The following is a 24,616-nucleotide window of genomic DNA, read 5'->3' on the forward strand; positions in this document are numbered from 1 at the left end:
TCCAGTCATTATGGATTTCTTTATTTTTTACATCAGCAAAACATCAGATGTGCACATTCATACACATACATACGTGCTCTCTCACAACATACACTCAATGCCACAATGTTCGCGCTGCACCAGCTACTCTGGATCAAGTGTTTCTCTCTTTTATTTTTTAATCAGCTTTCAAATGTAATACATATTTAGGTGGATAACAGAAGAGAATAACAACCTCTCTGCATGACGTGGTGCAGTTTGCGCATGCAGATGCCCTGTTCCTGAATGGATAGGTAGTCAAATATTGCGACATGTAAATGAACATGTTACGTTTACTTTACATTAAATGACTGCTAACTGAATGTAAAAAATTAATACTTTTTTATAGCGCAATTCAGGGATTAGTGCGTATGTATATGGTTATTAGTCTAGAGTCCAGGAGAGCAGAATTCTCTAGACTCTGGGTTCTTTCTGGGTGGGAGGGATGGGATAATTTCTTGCCCCACACGAAACACTTTTAACGAGTGTCTAAGTGTATGAATGCTCTTCCTGGCCCTGGGCACCCATACCCTCCCTGGTTGCTGAATGGTTTCATTGTTTTCACACTTATGTGCTTAACTATTCTCTAGGTGCAGTGCTGCTTGAGGGCCACATCACACCATGAAGGGGGAGTGTGTGCATGTGTGTGAGTAAAACAAGCTTAGGTCAGCAGGACATAACTGACAGCATAAAGGACAGCAGTGCACACACATTAGACATCTGTTCATATAAAATTAGAAGCTACAAAAACAGACAAAAAGACATTAAACATTAAACTGGTAAAAACAGTAACAGCTGCAATCAGAATGCCCACTTCATACTCGCTATTTACTCAGATTGATTATAATGATGCTTATTTCTTTTACTCTTTTTTTTAATATCCAAGTGACAATGTTATGTCAGTCATGGTTTTTAATTTTAGTTTATGAATCTGTATTAAATCTCAGATGTGTTAGAGCAGGGTGAACATGAGAGCAATGAGTGGGCCTTGTCTATAGTCTTTTAATTCTAAAACATAAAATAAAAAAAATAAAAAAGCTTATTTGACTAAGAAATGTGTGGTTAAAAGAAATGAGACGCAGAGAGACTGTGTATCCAAAACACACAGTCACACAGGCCTTATAATAAAATCAGTGTGAACACGAGCTGAAAATGAGATAAGAATTGTGCTTGCTAAAGAGATCATATAATGTACAGCTGGTTACATTGAACCTGCATATATATAAATATTGTTAAAACAAAATTTTTTAAATTTGAAATCTGATGTATTTCTTAAGTGGGTGTGGCCCAAACAGGAAGTGGTGTCTGTTAAACTCATTAAAGGATTATATATGGACTCTATCTCTATGTCTCTGGAAAAAAACAAAAAAAAAAACCAACAACTGTATAATTGGCAGCCTGGTGAAAACTCTTGTTCCTCAGTCTCAAGTTCATTACTCAAGTTCTACAGCATATTGGCACACGGCTGAGATTTCAATTTGCATCATGTGCAGTGCTGTGGCCAATATGGAGAGTACATTATGTTTAATATTCTGCAGTTTGGCCTCTTTTTCTCTGTATATCTTTAAAGGACTTCACATTAAAGGTACATGTTGGGTTGGAAAGGGGCTTAAAATATCCAGTAAATTTCAGAAAACTTTCTGGAAAATTTCCATGGAAAAGTAATCTGGGGAATTTCCAAAATATTCCACATTGGAAACTTACTAGAATTGTATGGAATTAGAAATTTAGGGAAATGTAGATAAACTAAATCATTTACAAACATTTTGTTTGGTCAGAAGCTTGCATGCATGCAAACTAATACAGATTAAAAAATAAATTTTTGACTGAATTGTAAGTAAAACAATTATAGAGATTTCTTAATATGTATTTCACAATATTACTGTTTTGTTCTGTATTTTTGATCAAATAAATGCAGGTTTGATGAGTATAAGAGACTTATTTTCTTCTTCTTCTTTCGGCTTCTCCCATTAGGGGACGCCACAGCGGATCATCTGTCTCCATACCCCCTTGTCCTCTACATCTGCCTCTTTCAATCCAACTACTTGCATGTCTTCCCTCACCACATCCATAAACGGCTTCTTTTAAAAACATTAAAAATAGTGATGTGCACAAACATTGGCCAGTACTGTACTTATGTATGATTACAGAAAACTAGCTAGCTGTAGGTAGAAGAAAGAGCACCACAGCTTGAGCTAGCTAGCCGCATAAATTGTCAATAAAATTGATAGCTTACATTTAGCATATCTGATTTACTGGCTGGCTAGCTACTTTCAACTACATTTAGGTTCTCTGTTATATGCGAACCTGCAATTTTGTAAATTCATTTTTTCATAGTTCCCATTAATTCCAATGGAAAGTTTCCAGTCTTGAAAATTCCCAGAATTTTGCAACCCAAATTGAAGGCCACTTTTACATAAATCGAAGCATCAGTACACCTTTTAAAGCAGCCGTATTCAGTGAAAAACATATTTTATACACAGGTGAGTGCAGGTATAAGAGAGTGTATGATGGTTGCCACTGTGCACATGCAATTTTTTCAAACTCTCTTTTCACAATTGTTCAGTCTTTCTTTTACATTGCATCGTGGCCATTATTAAATTGTATGGTGTTATAAAATTTACTTTTAGTTAGAACTGGAATTTGTTTAATACTATACAATTAGGCTAAAAATGCTTTAAAATTTAAAAGACACTCGTAGTTTCAGTTAGATGAGGGTGCAATGCTGAAAACACAGAGATCTGCAGTGTCCTCTTTTAGCCACTTTTTTCATCCTCTTTTGAGCAAGCTCCCAGTGTTAGAGAGCTCTGGGGTTGTTAGAGAGCCGTTTGGGGTCGATCTGCTTACTGGCTTGTTCCTCCTCCTGAAGTGCAGACCTGAATGACTTCACTTTATCTGTTTCAGGGGAGAGGGGACAGTTTTAAGGATTTAACACAATATGACCGAACGTAGTTTCCATCCCAAATGTTTAATGTTTAATGCTTAAAAATGTATCAAGAAGTTTTTTAAAATCAAAGAATATGGTTCATTTTAATGTTGTGGAACATCTGTGAAACAAGTAAGTTCACTTTATCACTCACATCAAAGCTGCTATATACATAATCATTCCGTTACCCGCCTCTTTTTCTCTCATTAAGTAAAAATGACAAAGGTTTTAATCATATACTGATTCTTCCTGAATCAGAATAGAGCAATAGTAATAATTATTGAAATATGAATTTGCCTCAGATACAGGTCAAAACTGCTCATATGTTCCCAAATTTAGTGCAGATGTTTTCATTGTTCTCCAGAGTTTAACTGTCATGTCCCCATTATAGATTTGTAGAAGTTTATATGTTCATATTTGTTTAAAGAGTACCACTACCAAACTTCTCTTTTCAGTACAACGAAAGGAATTAGTCAGGGCTCTCCTTCATCTACCCAGTTTAGCTGTTCCAAGCTGTTTTTTTGTCAATACTACTCTAACTGAAACAGAAACAAGCTGAAAAAGAGCTTCAGGACTTAGTTACAAAGATTATTATGGATTATCCAGCATTTATGTACCTCTGAGCTCTGTTAAGATTTCAATCTTCTGATCCAAAATTTGCTCCAGCTGTGTTGCGTAAGAGTCCACATCATAGTCCACTTCCTCAGTCATTTCTATAAGAACTTTCTCATCTTCTAGCCAGTGTATAGATTCCTGCCAAAGCAATAGATATATTTATAACGACATCACACAGTATATACATTTCAATTGTGTTTTTAAAACTATAAATATGCATGAAAATTCTAGATACTGATTTGATCCAATTTCTGTGCTGAAAAAACCTTGCAGAAAAAAGGGGATGCTGAACACCAATGCTGTACCTGAAACACAGCTTTGTGGTCCTCCAGAACCTGCTCCTCCATCTCCACCATCTGAGACACGGCCTCATGGAAGGTGAAAAGCTGTGGAGAGACCTCCTCCTCCTACACACATTCACATACACACACAGACTTTATTCATACACACTATACATATACACTCAGCACACTCATTTTTGAATGTTTATTGATAAATGTATGTATGTGTTGTTACTGTACAACATGCCTGTATTAGTTGTGTGAAGATGGAGAACAAATAAGAAATTTCTTTTAAAATGTACATGCTTTAAAAAAGCATTCATTTCTGCATTGTTTTTGTTTAACTCCAGTAGGCTAAATATATGATATGGGCAAAAGTACTTTCCCAGGCTTATTTGGTTCTTTCCTAAACTGTTAGCATAAAGTTTGTGCCACACAATTGTATAGGATGTTTCTGGATGCAGTACTGACAGAATCTTCCCTTCACCCAAACCTGTGACGATGTCAATGCCTCTTTGCACATGGTTTACATGGAGAGAGTGGAAGATTTTGAGTGGCCTCCTATAGACTCTGACCTCAACCCTATTAAAACAAAACTACATTTGCAAAATACATTTATCAAGCAACCTGCTCAAAGCATTTCTGTTTAACTTTCTCAACATGATCTAAACAATTAGAAAGAAACATTTGAAATGTATTTCTTAAATAGAGTTCAGCCAGAATTTCAATGGTAATATACCAGAAGGAAATATTTGTATAATTTCCCAAAAATGAGTCGTTTATTTCCCTGTTTATTATGATGCTCTGCATTTTATATATCGGTCCACCACTACTATGTGTGTGTGTGTAAGTGCTTTATCCTGGTCAGGCTCATATTGTATATGGAGAACACCAGGGATAAAGACTGCTACATGTTGTTTATTTATCAACAGGGCATCCGAATATGTTCATTTAAACAGAGGTGGTCATAAATGCTACTCAGTGTTTTTCTTACATTTTGTTCACACAGCAGTTTAAGATCGTCTCTCTGAGGAGAGCTGCCCACTCCCCACTGTGGCTCCAACACGTCCAGCTGGCTTACTTGATGGCCCCCACCTGTTCTGCCTACTGCACCCGGGTTGATAGTTAGCTCCTTTACTCTACACACAAACAATTACAGACATACATTTATTTAGACAAAGACTAATTAATGCTATTCATGACATTATTCATGGCAAACGTAATGAAGCAAACCATATCAAAAGGACCATCATGACCTTTGACTCTCATATGCTCATATAGCAAAATAAAAATAATAAAAAATGTAATAAACTGAGTGATCAGAAACAATGTGTTTAATAATTAAAAAAACAAACAAAAAAAACATCTCCACACTGAAATATAGGCAACTGATTAAGTATAACTGATGTAGAATAGAAAGCATGCTGATGTAGGAATGTTGAAAAAAGTGTGACATGGAGAAAATAGGAAGACCTGTTGGATGAGGAAGCAAAGTCATCGTACTCATAGGTAGGGGAGAGTTCAGAGCGGCCGCTTCCCCCCTGGGAGAAGGGGATGTCTGAAGGGCTTATCCCAAACTCCTTCACTCTGTCAGAAGGATAGACAGAGAAATGAAACAGTGAGATATGACGCTGCAGACATGTGCTGATAACCGGTTATACAACATGACCTGTTCATGTTTCCTTTATTTGATTTGGAGCTGAAGCCTGCCAAACTATATTTATCTAGCTAATGAGTGACTCTTGTAGGTCTCTAGTTTGTTAGGTCTTTAGTCTAATTATTTTCAGAGTCCACCCATCCTCACTTTTTTTTAATCACCAAGGATAGTGACGTCTAAATGACACCACAAATTCTTTTGGAATTACTTTATTTATATGAAGATTAAAAAAAAATTCAAGATGGGAGGACTCTAATTAGACTAAAGACCTAATCTTGACCTAACCCATGTCAATTTTACAATAATTGTGGTAAAGACAGTTGTCTATACACAAACAGCATCTGGTACAAACCTGTTGGCATATCTCAGTGTATTCAAGGTGTTTTCACAAGATGCCATGCCTGGAGAGATGGTGGCAATCTGCAGACAGAATACATTTATATTATCATCACTATCTAACAGTTCCTTAATCATTCATTGCACTCAACCTACACCAGCACTTTCTTTTTGGTAAGTGATTTGCAACAATGCTGCACACTATATTCCTGTAGATTGAGAAGCCAACTGAATAGGAGCTACTGATATGGGAATTTCATCTTCCCCCCTGCAGATGCCTTTGTGCTATAACTAAGCTCAGTGTTTAAGTGTAAGAGCCATGTTTTGTATTAATATGAGATTTCGTTTCAGGCTGGAATTGTGATAGTTTCAAAAACATAACTATTCTCATTTTTGTAAAGAATTGCTACCACTCAGCTACCACGTTATTATAAAGAATGGCTACCTTTTTTGGCATATTCCATATTCAAATATTTTGGCAAGAGGAGACATAAACCTGTGGTTAAAGATACTCTGGTTAAACTACAGTGACAATTGAGAATTGGCAATATCTCACCATGCATGTTCGCGAATTCTCACCAATGAAAGAGTCTCGCAGAACCTGTGTGAGCTTACTGGCTCGGAACGGAGTGTGAGGCTTGTTGCGGCCCAAGGCTCTGATGCATTCCTACCAAGAGCAAAGTAAAGCAACTCTGTTAGAACATGCAAATAAAATTCTGAACTAAAAGATAGTGTTTATTTGAAAGAGTTGGTCGACCTTCAAAGCCAGTAAACTTTTATTGATCTCAGCCCCTTCGAGGCGAGTCTGGCGGTCGGCGCTGGATGTGTCCGCCCCTCGTTCATTGCCTGCCAAGTCTATGAGGGAAAATTTGCCATGCATTTTGCCTCTCCTTCGCAGAATGATCTGGAATACGGCGTGGCTGCGAGATGAGTGTGCGTTGGCTGAGGTCTGTCCAGATGTCCTGCAGTAAAATAAATAAAAAAATTACAGTGGTGGACAAAGTACACAAACCATGTCCGTGAGTTAGAGTAGAGATACACTAGGTAAAATATTACTTCAGTAAAAGTTAAAGTGCTTCCTTTAAACCTTCACTTGAGTAAAAGTACAAAAGTATTTGCCTTTGAATGTACTTAAGTGACCAAAGTTCACAAATCACAAATTACTCCTGCTACTCTTCTCCACCCTGCCTGCACACTTTTCACTTCTTTAACACACTCTCCATTACTTTGCACTGTTGACCCCAGGTACCTAAACTCCTCCACATTCTCCACCTCTTTTCTCTGCAACCGCACCACTCCACTGCCCTCCCTCTCATTCACACACACGTACTCTGTCTTACTCCTACTGACTTTCATTCCCCTTCTCTCCAGCATGTACCTCCACCTCTCCAGGCTATTTACAACCTGCTCAGTACTCTCACCACAAATAACAATATCATCTGCAAACATCATAGTCCAGGGAGACTTTTGTCTGACCTCGTCAGTCAACCTTTCCATCACCAATGCAAACAGGAAAGGGCTCAGAGACGATCCTTGATGCAGTCTAACCTCCACCTTGAACCAGTGCTGTCACACTGTGCTTATACATGTCCTGCACCACCATCAAATACTTCTCTGACACACCTGACTTTCTAATACAATACCACAACTCTTCTCTCGGCACCCTGTCGAACGCTTTCTCTAAATCCACAAACTCACAATGCAACTCCTTCTGACCTTCTCTATACTTCTCCATCAACATTCCCAAAGTAAATAATGTGTCTGTGGTGCTCTTCCTCGGCATGAAACCATACTGTTGCTCACAGATGGTCACCTTTTCTCTTAGCCTGGCTTCCCTTTCTCTTTCCAATAACTTCATGGTGTCACCGATCAACTTTATTCCCCTGTAGTTACTGCAGGTCTGCACATCTCCCTTATTCTTAAAGATGGGTACCAGCACACTCCCTCTCCATTCTTCAGGCAACCTAGTTAAAAACTCCACTTCCATCTCTCCTAAACATCTCTATGCTTCTACCGGTATGTCATCTGGTCCAACCAACTTTCCACTCTTCATCCTCTTAATCGCTTTCGCCACATCCCTCTTCACCTGCTGCCGCATTTCCTTGTATAAAATTGATTGGTGGCTTGCTGAGTGCTTGACCAGTTATGTTTTTATCTACTCATGAATAAATAGGAATTTTGTAAAACGCAGTTGAGTAAAAAGTAAGATATTTGACTTTGAAATGCAATAAAGTTAAAGTCTCCCCAAATGGAAATACTTCATTAAAGTACAGATACGCGAAAAAGCTAATCAAGTATGCTAACGAATTACAATTACTTGGTTACTGTCCACCACAAAAAAATTATAATTATCAATAACATTAGAGACTGCATTCTGTGTTTCAGCACAACGCTGCTGAATTCTCTAATCTGATTGGTCAAAAGGTGATTGATTAAATAAAAAAATTATTTAAATCATTGTTAATAAGTTTGCCAAAATACATTTTCATTTCTACAGAAACCTAAACATAATAATAAACATAAACGGGAGTCTTCCTATGTCTTATTAAACTTTGAGAAATGGAATGTTGAACACTGTAAATGGTTTAAAAGGACACACTGTCATTTATAAAATTAATTTCTAACTGGCAAATTAATGTGGCACATGAGAAATTTAAAAAGTAAGCACCAATATTTGTCCTTTGTTCATTAATCGTAAATTTTAATGCTCGGGGGAAAGGATAATGTAGATTACAGCAATAGAAGAATCCAAGTAAGATACTCAAACTCCTTGCTCAAAATCAAAACTGGTTAAAGTGGTAGCTCATTGGTGTCAACCAGCTGCGTGCACTTCCGGTTCTACTACTTCCGTTTCCAGGGTAGCGCAAACTTGCAACCGTCCCGGCTGCCATCTTCCCGTCGCATAAATAGATGCGGATTCCTCGGTTCTCTGCTAGATCATCTTGTTGGCTTCCTGTTCTTTTTGAGACTTTCCTCACGTTTGGCATCACGGATCCTTTGGTTTCGGTTTTGGATCTTCCGTTCTTTTTCTAACTTCGTTCGCTGTTTTTACTATGGGAATCACTTTGGGTGTGACCAACTTCGGAAGCTCCTATGACACCACGTCTGGCTTGACGGACAGGTCGACCTGAGTAATAAAGGGCTAACTACCCTGCAAATATCGATAGACTAAAGTGTTGTGACGAGTCTCGATTTTCTCTATACTCAGCCATGTCAACGGTCATCCCCCCGCCAACAGGAATGAGTCGAAGATCAGGGAGGTTGCATCCTCACCAGATGTGCATCACGTGCGTGGGCCTGAAGCACGTTCAAATGTCGCCCGCAGACCCACAAGCTTGTGTTCACTGCGCGTCAAATGCCAGTGAAAATTTTTGAGAGCTGGCTGAGAGTGGCGGTGGCTAACCAACAAGACCCATGTCTGTCCGGTGCTGCCGCAAAGTCTACGGCCGTCGAACATCAGCCGCAAGCTACCACGAGCTGGACGGACTTGATGGAGGCTGAATCGCCGGTCATGCCACCTCTGTTTGATAACCTCCTCGCGGAGGAGGAGGAACAACCGTGCGACGAGGACGCAGATGGTGAGGCTTACTCTGACCTTCTTGACTTGGATATGGAGGACAAGGATGAGAATGACATTGGTTCCTTCCCGGCCCAACAGACCAGACCCAATAGCGCGGGCGACTCGGCCACGCAGGCGGACAGTAACCTGTACAAGGTATGCAAGCGAGCTGCAGCTAAGCTAGGCGGGCTAGGATGCGGAGGGAGCTGAAAGGGACCTTAATGACAGGAAATAGCTGCCGCCTGCTCAACCCGCAGCTAGACAACTCCCGCCCGCCGTGCCAGCTGGCATAAAGGAGATGTCTCGCTATTGGTCTAGCCCCTTTAAAAGCAAGCTTTCCGCGAAAAGGTGCTCTAAGTTCGAGATTCAAGGGATGGGAGAGCTGTGTCAGGTGGAAGAGCATCAGGCTTAGGCGACACACAAAAAGCATAGGTGATGGATGCTGCCTACAACCCCGCTAAATGTCTGTATGGTCCAGCTCTCGAGACAATGAGAGAAACCAGCAGGAAACAGGAGGAAAAAGCTTTTAACCTCTGTTTACCTTGCAAGCTGACGCAAAAACCGCCCTCTCAGCCAACACGACTGGGATTTGCTGCAGATGTCTGTGCAATAAAGATTGCAGCATTGCATCCAAGCTGGGCATCCGGGCTGAGGGCGATGTGCAAGCCGAGTTAAAAAAACACAATAAATGTGGCACTTTCGCATCCAGGTGGACAGCCGAGCCCGATAGTGTGCAAAAATCCCAAGAAAGTATCAAGCACCCCCCTAGAGTCACTGCGGGAGGGCATGTTCGCTCTTACAGGGACATCATCAATGCATGACCAAAGAGGAGCGAAGGTATACAGGGGTCCTCTTTCTGCGCGCGTTCTCAACTGGCGCACATGAGCTGAACATCCGTGAATTTATCATCCACACCCAGACAGGATAGCTCTCTGGGCCTGGCCCGTGAGAGGTGGAACTTGTGTGTGGCAGGTTTACCCCCACCGGTTATACACACTATTCAGAGTGCCAAAGCCTCATCTACTTGCACACTTTATAACAATAAATGGCGAGTCTTTGAAGAGTGGTGTGGCCATAGTCACATTGTCTCTTTCCAGTGTTCTGTGGGAGACATATGTTTTCTTCAGGATTTGCTGGATAAAGGGAAAGCTTTTTGTACTCCGAAAGTATATCTGGCAGCTATTTCTGCACGTCATGTCGGGTTTGGTAACAAACCTGCAGGTCGGCACCCTTTAATAAATCGTTTTATGAAAGGAGCACGCTGTAAGAGGCCGGTGTCTAGGCAGATGGTGCCTCAGTGGGATCTGTCTATGGTCTTGGAGGCATTTTATCAACACTCTTTCGAGCCTTTGGATGGCATAGGGCTGAAATTTCTCTCTCTTAAGACAGCACTGCTTAAAGCTCTGGTGACAATAAGTGTGTGAGCGAGCTGCAAGCCCTGTCTGTCGGTCCATCCTGTTTACAGTTTGCCCCAGGGCTCACAAAAGTTTCCATTCGCCCTAACCCGGCATTTGTACCTAAAGTGGTGGATTCTTCTTATAGATGTCCTATTGCAGATCTTTTGGCTTTTCACCAACTTTCATTCTCTTCTCAGGAGGAGGAGAGGTTGAATTCTTTATGCCCATATGTATGTCAAAAGAACAGCAGGCGTCAGAAAGAATGACCAGCTGTTTGTGTCTTGGGCTGCTCCTCACAAGAGAAAGCCGTTGTCAATACAGAGACTGTCCCACTGGATTTTTGAGGCTATATCTCTAGCATATGAATTCCACTCACGCAGAGGTTCTCAGGCACCTGAGGGCCCACTCTATTAGGGGGATAGTGACATCATAGGCCCTACTTAAGGGGGTGTCTGTTCAGGAAATTTGTGCGGCAGCCGGTTGGGCTACGCCACACCCTTTTGTGCGATTTTATAGCCTGAATGTGACTGAGTCATCCTTAGCACATGCAGTGCTAGTAGCCAGACGGCCAAGCACCCTGATACTTGGTTAAGATGTGCTTTTTATTGGAAGGTTGTGAGTTCAAATCCCCTGGGTCAAAACCACTAAGCTGTCCTGTTGTGCCCTTGAGCAAAACCCTTTAACCTCAATTGCTCAGTTGTAAGTTGTTCATGGATAAAGGCATCTGTGAAATTCTATTTGAATGCAAATGTAAAAACTGAATTAAATCATCTCCACAGTTATCTATCTAGAATCTTTACTGTTATCTCTCGATTGGTGATCCATTTGGAGTTTGGAAGGTGCAGTTTACCTGCAACTGTTGCCCATTTCTATGAGCTTGAGGACGTCCTCGGTACAATGAACCTCTCGTTCCTGCAGTCCTACAACTTGCACCTGCTGCTTGCCATCCTCCAAAACTCGCAGCTTCGCCTTCCTGTTCAGCAGGTCAAACACCTGCGTGCACACAGATACACAATCATGTTTCAAAAACTCCTCCAAGGTCAGATCAATACTTTATATGAAGAGGTTAGATACTACTTGCCTTTCCACTGTAAATTTCAAAGAAGGTGGCGTAAATTTGGAGGTCTAATTTCTTGTAGTTTGGCTTCTTCAGCATTAGAAAAACATCTCGTGCTGCAAATAATTGTTAATTTATTTATTTTTTTAAACCTAAGTTTCTACTCTAAACCAGAGTTCTGATATATACCTGCCAGTGCGTAGATCCCTTTAGAGCAATCCTGATTTTTTCCAGAAAAATCTCCACCCATTGTCTGCAACACGGAGAAGTGAATTAGTATGTTAAAACAAGGTTAATGGGCATTGGAGAAAATCTGTTTTGTAAGACTCTGATAGAATATAATTTATAGGAACACCTACATGAGTTTTACCACTTCCTGTTTGTCCGTAGGCAAAGCACGTAGCCATCCCCCTCTCGAATATGGTCTCTACAAGCGGCCGGGCAGTAAACCTGAAAAAATATAAAAACGAAATAGTTCTTGCAATAAATTTGACATTTAACATTTGTTTATCTCTTTCCTTGAAACAGCATTTTCAGGGACTGACCTGTAAACCATTTCATTTGTGGTGGTATCATTGAATGCATAATCAAAGCGGAAGGTCTGGTTCTCGAGGTATCTCGTTAAGTCCACTTTTTGTTTTGGTTCGTGTACCATGACAACGTCTTTACTGGGAATTGTGATGACATCTAGATCCCTCAAGCTCATCTCTGAGACATATTTACAGTGGTGTAGTGAATATAATTCGATCTCATTAAAAATAAGAACAGAAAATAATTTATCTGTGAAGTCTGTTTTAATTAATGAGTATACAATAGTTCAAATTTGTACCTTTTTTGTTCAGTGGCCGCGCACGGACACACACACATATACTGTGCTCTTCAATCTGGAGAAAAAAATAATTTATATCAAACAGTACAAAATTGCATGGTTACAAAAATAAATACTGCACAGTACTCTATAATAAATAAATCAGTGAAAGCCTGACATTACCATATGAGCATTAGTCAATGGCCTGTAGTCCAGACTGGCTCTGAAGTCTCGGATCATGCACATAATTTCATCATTAGGAGTTGCTGCATCTACTTCCTGTGTTCAAAATAACAACAATTACCAATCCTGTTCTAAAGGAAATTAAATGACACTGTACCACATTTCAGTATGAAACTGATTATAAAATTCAGCACAGTGAATCCATTTAAATGCTTAAATACTCACTACACATTATTACTCAACATTGGTCTATTCAATCTGGGCAAAGTGGGCTCGGCAATAAATCAATTATTAAATGCATCAATTGTCTACCACACAATGGTTGTGAACTTCTGATGACTTACTGGTCAGTCTACAGTGGTGGATGGTAAAGATATTTCATTGCTCTTTCAGGTGTTTCTTTATTTAGAAACAATGTTCAGGATTATTAACCTCATGTGTGGTGAGCTGTAACCCTGTACCTGTGCTCTCTTCTCTTTGAGCTCCTGCTGCTGCATGCGCCTCCTCTCCCTCTTCTCCTGCAGTTTCTCCACCTCCTTTACACAGTTTGACTTCTTGCGAGCTGCACACACAAATTAAAATGTCATTTCAATTAGGAAACAAAATGTATACATTTTAATACTGAGACGTTATTGTCCTAACTTCTTTAAATAATAACAATAAATAGCAATAATTATTGTATGTTAATCTGAGCTGAAAACAATGGTAGCAAGACGTAACATCTAAACAGCCAAACAATCCTGTGTTTGTTGAACATCTAAATAGTAGCTCTGTTCAAGTGTTGGAAAGCTTTTCATTCCACTAAATATGGCACTTGATGAATAACAAACTCCATTATGAGCGATAGCTACTGCACCTGTACTGTGTATTTTGCGTTTTTTAAAACAGACATATTAGAAAACCAATAAGGGTTTAAGAAAAAAAATGCCAATATGGCAGATTATCCAATCAAGGGTTGTACGAAAGTCAATTGGATTCCTATTTCAGAATTGCCTTGGCTCTTCCTTTTGCTGTTCTAGGTTTCTGTACCGTTCTGCTGCAGTGTCTGGTGCTGGATAGGAGGAGGAGCTGGAGCACTAGGCGCTTGTTCCACCTGCTGGCTTGGCCGTGTTCTCGTTGTACCTATGACTAGCATGACAAACAAACACAAGTGAGTGGGAGAGACTTCAGCACAGGGAGACTCAGTACTCATGTATACCTAACATTATTATTATTATAATTAATATTCATTTATTATTATAATTCATTAATTTTTATTTTTCCTGATTGCTAGAGGAAAGTGTTAAATATACAGTACAGACCAAAAGTTTGGCGCACCTTCTCATTCAAAGAGTTTTCTTTATTTTCATGACTATGAAAATTGTAGAGTCACACTGAAGGCATCAAAACTATGAATTAGCACATGTGAAATTATATACATAACAAAAAAGTGTGAAACAACTGAAAAGATGTCATATTCTAGGTTCTTCAAAGTAGCCACCTTTTGCTTTGATTTCTTGCCTTATAAATGGGGTTGGGACCATCAGTTGTGTTGTGCAGAAGTCAGGTGGATACACAGCTGATAGTCCTACTGAATAGACTGTTAGAATTTGTATTATGGCAAGAAAAAAAGCAGCTAAGTACAGAAAAACGAGTGGCCATCATTACTTTAAGAAATAAAGGTCAGTCAGTCCGAAAAATTGGGAAAACTTTGAAAGTATCCCCAAGTGCAGTCACAAAAACCATCAAGCGCTACAAAGAAACTTGCTTATATGCGGACCGCCCCAGGAAAGGAGGACCAAGAGTCACCTCTGCTGCGGAGGATAAGTTCATCCGAGTCACCAGCCTCAGAAATCGCAGGTTAACAGCAGCTTAGATTAGAGACCAGGTCAATGGCACACAGAGTTCTAGCAGCAGACACATCTCTACAACAACTGTTAAGAGGAGACTGTGTGAATCAGGCCTTCATGGTAGAATATCTGCTAGGAAACCACTGCTAAAGAAAGGCAACAAGCAGAAGAGACTTGTTTGGGCTAAAGAACACAAGGAATGGACATTAGACCAGTGGAAATCTATGCTTTGGTCTGATGAGTCCAAATTTGAGATCTTTGGTTCCAACCACCGTGTCTTTGTGCGACACAGAAAAGGTGAACGGATGGACTCTACATGCCTGGTTCCCACCGTGAAGCATGGAGGAGGAGGTGTGATGGTGTGGGGGTGCTTTGCTGGTGACACTGTTGGGGATTTATTCAAAATTAAAGGCATACTGAACCAGCATGGCTACCACAGCATTTTGCAGCGGCATGCTATTCTATCCGATTTGCGTTTAGTTGGACCATCATTTATTTTTCAACAGGACAATGACCCCAAACACACCTCCATGCTGGGTAAGGGCTATTTGACCAAGAAGGAGAGTGATGGGGTGCTGCACCAGATGACCTGGCCTCCACAGTCACTGGACCTGAACCCAATCGAGATGGTTTGGGGTGAGCTGGACCGCAGAGTGAAGGCAAAAGGGCCAACAAGTGCTAAGCATCTCTGGGAACTCCTTCAAGACTGTTGGGAGACCATTTCAGGTGACTACCTCTTGAAGCTCAACAAGAGAATGCCAAGAGTGTGCAAAGCAGTAATCAAAGCAAAAGGTGGCTACTTTGAAGAACCTAGAATATGCCATTTTTCAGTTGTTTCACATTTTTTTGTTATGTATATAATTCCACATGTTATTTCATAGTTTTGATGCCTTCAGTGTGAATCTACAATTTTCATAGTCATGAAAATTAGGAAAACTCTTTGAATGAGAAGGTGTGTCCAAACTTTTGGTCTGTACTGTATATATTATGATCTGTTTACTCTTCATTCTTGCTCATGTGCATCATTCTTTTACAGACTGTTCTAATGTAAATTTGTATAAAATTATTATTATTGACGGCAAATTATTTAGTGGATCCTCTTTTGGCTTATATGAAATAATTAATGACAAACACATTTTTGGGGGGCGATCTATGATAATGAAGGGCTGTTTAAACTAATATTCATGAAACACCATCTGCTGGCTTTTAGAGATAATGTTGCAAAACCATTGCAGTACAATATTCGTTTATATAAGATAACTTTATAGTCAAGGTATGGTTGAACTGTCTAATTATTCTAGACATTAATAAAACCTTCCACAAGCTGTTTTCTAGGGCTGTTTATCAGCAAGAACCTGACAATGCTATACGTATCACAATACAGGGGTTGTGATACAATTTGTGGCAACACTGTAGGCAAGGCAATATATTGAGATATTTCTTGTTTTAGGAACAGCATATAATTAAAAAAAAAGCTGTCATTAAGAACACACCACCATATGCAAATCTTAGCAAAAAAAAAGAAAAGATTTAGCCAAAACACAACAGGATCTGCATTTCCATTAATTACATTTAAAATTACACTTCTAATCCTAACCCCTTAAACCTTCCCATACCATGAATCCTGTGCCAGCTTTACCAGTATCAAAGCTAAGTGGAATCAAGTGTATTGAAATACATGAACACAATTAGTAAGTATCACTGTACTTAAAAATACCTTATGCTAGTACTTTCTGTAACTGTTTAAGTGATATTACTGCTATCAATCTAGCAGTTAAGATATAAAATCAAAACAAAACCACTGCCATAAATCTTATATAAATTCTTTTTAAAACTATTAATATTGCTTTTTTTGAGAAATGATGGAGTATCGCCAAACAAAATATCACCCCTAATATCACCCCTAATTGTCTCTTCAATTCTCTGTTCTAGAGCAGCTTACCTCGGTTTTCCTTTGCAGGTGTTTCATTCTTAGGCGGTGCTATTGTGCGTCGATTCTAGAGAAAAAGGCAAAGGATTAAAAAGCTATTTCAGAATCATTACGCATGGTACAATATAGTAATATTTACTTCAGTAGTCAAAAAGACCTTTTCATTCATTAGTCTTAATGCAATACTGCTTGATTGGAAATTCTGATTGGTCAGAAGGTGAATTTTCTCCAACAACATGGCTTTGGGCATTAGACACATCAATGCTGCCAATTACTAACATCTATAAGTTATCGTTTCTATAGCAACAGTTTATATATACTTGTGTGAACTTCATTCAAATTAAATGTGTATCATTTATATGGAGATGTTTTCTGTTACAGAAATGCTTACATTGTTATACTGTTACATTTAATGGTAAGGAACATCCAAGAAACAAGTGAATTCCTGTTCTTACTTACATTATTTTATATGCCAAAAACCTACCAAACGCTGTGTCCCAGAAATACACTAATTCCACCGTAGTACACATTTTTACAAAAACAATACTGTATATACTCTATAATGTAATTCTAATTTACATCAGGGGCTTATCATAACCATGTTCATAACCATGTTAATCAACATAGCCCGTTTATAACCATGGATCCAGCAAACAAAAAAGAAAATCAGCACAAGCTGGAACAATACCTTATTTGTGGGTATCTTGTTCACTTTAACAGAACTTGACACAGTTGGGGGCGGGGTCTCTGGGCTTTGTGCAATCTCTTCTTCAGGTGCTAGGTCTGGATTTAGTGCAAAAATGCTCTCCAGGTCTATCTGTTTGGACAAAACATATCAACGACTTTACTGGCATTTACATTCCAAACAGTCACGTTGACTGATATCTCACACACAGCAATCCTGTACCTCTTTGCCTTTTGTGTCTCCATTTTCGATCCACTCCACAGTGACGCTGTCATTGTCTTCATTAAGCGATGTGACCATGGCCTGGTGTATTCGTCCTGCAATGGGAACAGGCATCATTTTCTTTAAGCATTCTGCATGGATTCATTTACTTTATCTTGATTCACTGAGAAATTATACATGCAGTCATATTTTTTTTTAAAGTTCTAACTGTAACAGTTTTGTACACGGTAATGTTTAATGGACTAATGGAATGTTTAAGGGACCAATCTTCCTAAACCTGTGGTCTCAAACCCCCGGGTTTGAGCTTTCTCCATTATAAAATTGTACATGTTAAATGAATGGGAAAAAGTTGTTTTTACATTCAATGTTGTGCATAACATCTGTGGTATCACAAGCACAAATTAACTGATTTTATAATAAAATGTGTAAAAGGTTACTTGATAGCTGTGTAAATTTCAGAACATTTTGCCAGCTCCTTGGGCTATTTTATGTGTTAAGCACAGCTAAGCCTCTCAGCAGATGATGACTTTACATGCAAACGTGGTGTGCAGGAACAGTATTTCCTTGAAATTGCAGCCAATTTTATGGTCTTCTGCAGAGAGAAACAATCTGTGTAATCATTTTAATCATTTTTTATTATTACTTATCACACTCTACAACATGATCCCGACAACATTGTGGCTGAATTCCGCAACAGTCAGTGTAATAACATGTTCACTGTGTCAGAATGTACCACGAAGACCCTCTAATTATTAGCCTGTGATTAAAGAAAATTACTACATTCTGTGTCATCCGTCAGTGCCCTTCAGCAGTGATGCAGAAAATGGCTGTGCAAAAAAAACATGTTAATGTTCCAATGTCTGTTTCAACGTATTCATAGCTGTCACATGAGTTTTGCATTCTGACAATGCCAAACACTGTAGTTAGTTAAACACAATGGCACTATTTCTGTCAACAACGAGCATGTCACATTTTTGTGTTCTAAGACAACCAATTTCAGACAAAAGAATTGTTTCACAATGTGTGATTTTCACCTGCAGCAGCTGTACGAGTCTGAAACTCATAAGGCTGGTTTTTAATAATAAAAAAGCATCCTCATAGAATGCTTTCTGACATAATTTACATGCTTACTCAGAAATTACATACATGCATATTATTATCACACAGATACCAGCGATGCATCCCAAGAAGTGGGGAAAAGAGATTTGGTTGTCATTTGGCAGCAACCGCTCAGCGGGGGTCGCTATTTTAAAGATTAATTTACAGGGCAAATATTACACGAGGAAAAAGACGATTGTAGTAAATGGATATTACATGTGTTGGATAAAGATAATGAACAATTTGTATTAAAAATACACTTTTTTCACAAATTGAATCAAGGATATAGCATTTCATTGCCCTCTATCCTTCAGCCAGAGTTATTTGGGTGGTGATTTCAATACTGTGTTTAATTAAACCATTGATAGATGGCCTCATAAAGCTAGCCCGGGCCCCTCTAGTGAATTGGATAATGTATGTTTAAGACTGGGCTTTACTGATGTGTGGCGATGTAAGCATCCAGACAGAAAAGAATATACATGGAGTAATAAGGACTCATCTCTTCATTCTCGTATTGACTATTGGTTAGTGTCTAAGGATTTAATTAATAATGTGACCACTGTATTGATAGAACCTTGCATAATGACAGTTCATGAAGGAATATTAATAAAATAAATATGGTACAAGATAAATCATTAAAGAAAACAGCGGTTATTGGAAATTAAATAACAAATTACTTACTTAAAATTGAAGGTTCAAAGGAAAATATGAAAGGCATTATTAAACAATATAGAAGAACTCCAGATTTAGAAAAAATTGTTATAACATTACTAATTAACTAACTAACATTGATTCCCAAACCTAATAAATACAAGTTAGTCATTTAAAAATTGGAGTCCTATTAGTTTGCTAAATATTGACAGTAAACTGTTTGCAATTATTTTTACTAGGAGACTGAAGCAAAGTTAAGACAATATAATTTATATAGAACAGTCTGGGTTTATGTTAGGATGTCACATCATGAATAACATTAGACTAGTTTTAGATATGATTGATTATAACCACTTAATTGAGAATGATAGTTTTATTTTATTTATTGACTTCTATAAAGCATTTCATACAGTCATTCATAGTTTGTTTTCAAAGTTATTAAAATGTTTGGTTTTGGAGATATGTTTTTGAAAGCAGTTAAAACATTGTATAGTGGGTGTAATAGTTCTGTCTAACTTGCTCATGGTACCTCACAAAGATTTAATATTTATTGTAGCATTAGGCAAGGATGCCCTCACTTTCCATTTTTATGTTCCAATCACAGGTCAAAGACAACATTTTGTTTCTATTGGCTATATCGCTTGTCAATAAAGTTTAGGCATTTGAGCCTAAAACAAGTTTGATTGAGCTGTCATTAGTGAAGTGTTAGCAGCCACACGTGTGAGCGACTTGTTGAAAAAAAGTTCAGTGTGCATCTGGAATCTCTTTTCCACCTTAACGAGACATAACATGGTGTCAGATTGAGGGGATTGAATAAACAAGGATGATACCGCTGCAGTCCCGAAGCTCACGATGAAGTGGGAAACCTACCAGACGCATGGCCAAAGTTTAGGCATCAGCGAGAAGAGCTGATGTTTAGCAAACCTCTGAAGGAAAAGGATGAGGGCGTCCCATGTCCAGCTGAACTAAACTAATTTAATTTCAATAAAAAGCCCTGTATAACACCGATTGCAGGACCAAGCATGCGCATTGAACACTTATAGCAGCATGAGCACTGCACTTGAGCATGCGGTGCATACAGTCTCGTGCCACGTAAAGCAACGTAACACCAAATACACAAATAAATACGGTGAGAATTTGCAACCGAGAAATGCTACTCCAGTGCCCCCCCCAAAGGATGCAGCTACTGTGGAAACAAGGATCATGTTCATCAATCTCAATGTCCTGAATAAGGAAAGGTGCAAAATATGTAAGAAGTTGAATGATTTGTCAAAAGTCTGTCACCCCAGATGTGAGAAAATTGTTCATGCAATAAGACAAGAAAGGTTTAACCTGGTCTTGACTTTCTTGTCTTATTGCATGAACAATTTTCACAAATCTGAGGTGACAGACCTCTGCCAAATCATTGTGATGAACTGTTTATTGACTCGGTAACACAGGACCAACACAAAGCAAACCTTCTTGAACATTAAAATCGATCTAAAACAACCCAAAAATCTAATTTCAACTGGACACTGGATCTTCAACCATTGTCATTTCCCTGTGTAAGTACACCAGATTGAAACCTTCGTGCACACTGCAGCCAACATCTTGCCCCTTGTTTGTCTATGGTGGTGAATACCTTGTGTTAAAAGGCAAATATGACCTTGAATGCAAGCACAAAGACTTGGGATGGTTATGACATTTTATGTAGTTTAAACAATTGCAATAGACTTTGGCCTCCTCAAGCTTGTACCATCAGAAACACAGATGGAAGTGCCAATTTTGGTGATGTTTGCTGATGTTTTTAAGTGGATTAGACTATTTCCTGATGATTGTACCATACAATTGGTCCTGCACATAACACTAGTAGTCCACCCACCCAGGAATTATTCTTTTCGCATTGTGAAACCGTCTTAAAGAAGAGCTTGAAAACATGGAAAGACAGGATGTCATCATTCAAGTCACAGAGCCAACCAAATGGGGTAACTCCATGGTTGTGGCTGAAAAGCCATGCACAAGTCAGCTAAGAGTATGCTTGGACCCAAGGGATCTCAAAAAGCCGCTAAGGGACCTCATTATCCTCTACCCACTCCTGAAGAGATAACATCCAAGCATGCCAGTGCTCAATATTTTAGTGTTGCCAGATGAGGCTATTGAGCTGTTAAGCTCATGGAGGATTTGGAAGACTGACCACTTTCAACACAATCTTTGGGTGTAATCATGTCCAACGTATCCCTTTCAGAGAAAAATTGCTAAAACTTATGAAGGTTTGAATGGAGTCATGGCCATAGTTGATGATGTTCTTATTTATGGAAAGACCAAAGCCGAGCAGAATGAACACCTCCGTTTAATGCTAAAGTTCCAGAGAGAGGGGAGTCAAGCTCAATCCAGGAAAAAAGTGTCATTCTTTTGTTATGCACTGTATAGACTAATGAGCATTACCTTTCAAGAGATATATTGCCTATTAAAAGAGAGTTATTACTATTGTAATGGCAATTTTTCATACTCATTGTTACTGATATCAAACGTTTAGATAGATAGATAGATAGATAGATAGATAGATAGATAGATAGATAGATAGATAGATAGATAGATAGATAGATAGATAGCCATCAGTTTAACAATAACAACAATAATAACCTATAATGAGGACACTAAAGCCTGTTTCTGGCATTTACAGATATTTACAGAAATTACAGCTTTAAGTCTTCTTGGGAAAATCTCTACAAGCTTAAGTGATAATTTTGGTATTGAAAGTAAAAATATATTGTCAAAGCTGTATTAATTAAAGTATATTCTATCAACTTCTTGTTAAACAATAATAGAAATAGAACAATGTGAAGGGGTGTCACTTTAAATAACAGAAGCACACAGTGCTTTTTTAGAAATACAATTTCAACTTGACCCTGCTAACATAAAATGGCACTGTTTGTCAAAAACAGTGCAACTGAACCCAAACACACTGATGAGCTGGCGGCTGGTTAATGCGAAATGATTCACTTTATTATTCATATTTATCAGTAAACAGTAAGAATCGCTAGAATGTTCTGATTCATTTGAGAGTTCAGACTGTTCAGAAGTCTTGGTTGAGCAGGGGAAAAAATGGGAAGAAATTAAAACAGAGAACATCTGTAAATGGATAGAATGTCTGAACTATATTTTCCACTGGATAAGCGGTAAAAGGAAAGTAGTGGCAGTGTTTAATTTTTTTACTTAACCAAGAGCTTTTATTGAGTTAAAAGTTACATTTCTGCACCTATTAATTACTCACACAGATTTGCCATACTTGTGAGAACAATCTACTGACAATTGCTAATTGCTGTTCTTCCTAATTCCAACCCAACCTAAAATAAAAGCTACATTTATATACTTTATGTCTTCCTTTATTCTGACCTACCAGAGGTTCCCACAAGCTAAAACTGTCAGATATTCCAGTGTGTGTCAAATAAGCAAATAAATGTCCATCTTTTGCTGAACAGACAGATGATTTATTCACACACATCCTGTGTTAATGAGCTGTGTTTTTGCGATGATTTACTGCTCCCACAAACACTTACATTATATTCATGTAAACCAACACTGTCATTAACACAAGGACTACCATATTGTAACCCTGCATGCTGGACTTATTTTTATTAATATTATTTATTTTTAGTATCATTTGCAATGCCCCAATTTGACAAACCCTGCACAAATTATATAGCTTATATCTTTATTTATTTATTTTTTTTATTTTCTATATATTTTTATAGCTCCAGTGCACCATTATTAATTCCTTGTCCATGCAACCCATGATACCTAGCAATAAAGATGATTATAGCAGTGGTTCTAAACTTTTCTGCCATTTCCCACTGTACCACTTTGAAGGGGTGGATCAAGCCATCACCCAAAAAAATGGTAAAAAAATAAAAAAAAATAAAAAAAAATTTCTAAATCAATAACATCAAGTAGCCAATTCAAAAATAGATCATATAAAAGTGTAGTAGTGCTGATGTTGTTTTGGTTAACTTGTATTCTTTTTTGCGGTTGCTTTGAGTAAATAAACGTTATTTTTAATATAAAAAAAACATAAATAAAGATGAATGTACACAAACAATACATAAATCCTGCCGTTCATTGCGCCCCACCTGTCATGACTTTATTCTCCACTAGAGGGAGCGCCCACACTTTCAGAATCCCTGAATTAAAGTGTCAGTAACTGATGCTCCTGTCCCCGGTTTTAGTTGATTTAAGGATGGACTTTATCGCAATAAAATCTAGATTAATTTCTCCACTATAATTATATCCTTTTTTCTATCAGGCTGTTCATTCAGCCTTTTGATGCTCTCTCGGTGTGTTCTCTTCTCTCTGCCTGCAGTGTGTGTGTGTGTGTGTGTGTGTGTGTGTATCTGGGCGTTTTCAGCCTCTATGCTAACCAGGCTGAATGGAGATGCAGCAGGCAGGAAAAAGCCCATTTACGATCTTCACTTCACTTATCATCCTTAATATCAGTATAGCTGATGCTTCTCACCACTCGCTTGTCTTTATTGTTTTTTTTTTTTTTACTGCGCTTGTCTTCTCCAACGGTTAGCTTGCTGCATGCTAAAACCGGGTCGCAGGGTTACTCGGCAACAAAGATGATGGAGCTGATCTAGCGGGGACTGACCGCATCTTCATTCAACCCAGCCAGCTACACCAGGGCGTGACTTACCGTCGCTTCTTTTGATTTCCACGTAGATGCCGATGAGGATCTTTCCAAATATAGCCGCCATGCTGCATGTGTCAACGAGCTATGTGGGTTTTATTCCTGGTTATTTGGTGCCTATATGAAAAAGAGGGCTAAAGTAGTTCAACGCTGCAGAAGCCGGTAGGGAGCGGCAGGACCACGCATGCGCAAACCCACCAGCTCCTCAATGAGACTAGCACGCTGAGTAACTGAGTGACACGGCAGGATTAGATTTTCTGTGCGTTTGCGACTAATATATGCAATTATCACGTTACTGAATTTAGTATTTAGAACACCCTAATTATATAAAATCAGTATATATATATGTTTATTTAAGACCAGCGTTTGGTTAAGTCAATAATCTGACCCTGACCCTGTTGATACTTTAGTCTAAGGGCAAAAGTTTGTATTACACTAATACGTGTTTGTTGAACATCCCATTCCAGAGTTAGTTCTAAAACAATCCTCTTTTTATTAACAAAGATTACAACAACAATACTGAAAGGATAAATGTATAACTTACAAGATTCAGGTGTAAAAATGAGTTCTACAATTAACTAAATATTAATTAAAAATAAATAGAAGATATACAGTATAAGCAAACTTAACAAAAACATGTAATTAAATAACAATAGACAGAGTAAAACATATAAAGACAGAAAGGAAAAAATTGAAAG

At 38.5% G+C, this 24,616-nt stretch overlaps 1 protein-coding gene across 3 annotated transcripts; it reads right to left on the bottom strand.

Moving 5' to 3' along the window:
- On the bottom strand, positions 1 to 24,173 carry LOC124393643 (kinesin-like protein KIF2A). 3 transcript variants are annotated; one of them, XM_046861596.1, is made up of 21 exons: positions 23,925 to 24,173; positions 17,504 to 17,598; positions 17,285 to 17,413; positions 16,609 to 16,663; positions 13,867 to 13,965; positions 13,299 to 13,399; positions 12,838 to 12,933; positions 12,676 to 12,730; positions 12,392 to 12,554; positions 12,206 to 12,296; positions 12,036 to 12,099; positions 11,871 to 11,962; positions 11,640 to 11,782; positions 6,591 to 6,795; positions 6,390 to 6,500; positions 5,850 to 5,917; positions 5,344 to 5,427; positions 4,835 to 4,979; positions 3,865 to 3,966; positions 3,562 to 3,697; positions 1 to 2,913 (listed from the first exon to the last, which is right to left on the bottom strand). In XM_046861596.1, the coding sequence occupies exons 1-21, from the start codon at positions 23,983 to 23,985 to the stop codon at positions 2,816 to 2,818; spliced, it is 2,193 nt and encodes a 730-aa protein (XP_046717552.1). In that variant the 5' UTR covers positions 23,986 to 24,173; the 3' UTR covers positions 1 to 2,815. The 3 variants fall into 3 exon arrangements, with proteins under 3 accessions (XP_046717552.1, XP_046717551.1, XP_046717553.1); XM_046861595.1 differs by having other exon boundaries at positions 5,314 to 5,427; positions 23,925 to 24,169; XM_046861597.1 differs by lacking the exon at positions 5,344 to 5,427 and having other exon boundaries at positions 23,925 to 24,170.
- Positions 24,174 to 24,616: the final 443 nt, after the last annotated feature.

The sequence above is a fragment of the Silurus meridionalis genome, chromosome 11 (assembly GCF_014805685.1).
Source record: "Silurus meridionalis isolate SWU-2019-XX chromosome 11, ASM1480568v1, whole genome shotgun sequence".
Lineage (NCBI taxonomy): Eukaryota > Metazoa > Chordata > Actinopteri > Siluriformes > Siluridae > Silurus > Silurus meridionalis.

Bases quoted from the DNA above. Each gene is read 5' to 3' on its own strand.
- LOC124393643 (XM_046861595.1), bottom strand. From the start codon at position 23,985: ATGGCGGCTATATTTGGAAAGATCCTCATCGGCATCTACGTGGAAATC. The intron at 11,783-11,870 runs GCAAGTAGTATC...GTGTGCACGCAG, and splicing joins TTGAAATTTACAGTGGAAAG to GTGTTTGACCTGCTGAACAG. The intron at 3,967-4,834 runs GTAAGAAAAACA...GAATGTGTGTAG, and splicing joins AACTGCTGTGTGAACAAAAT to GAGGAGGAGGTCTCTCCACA.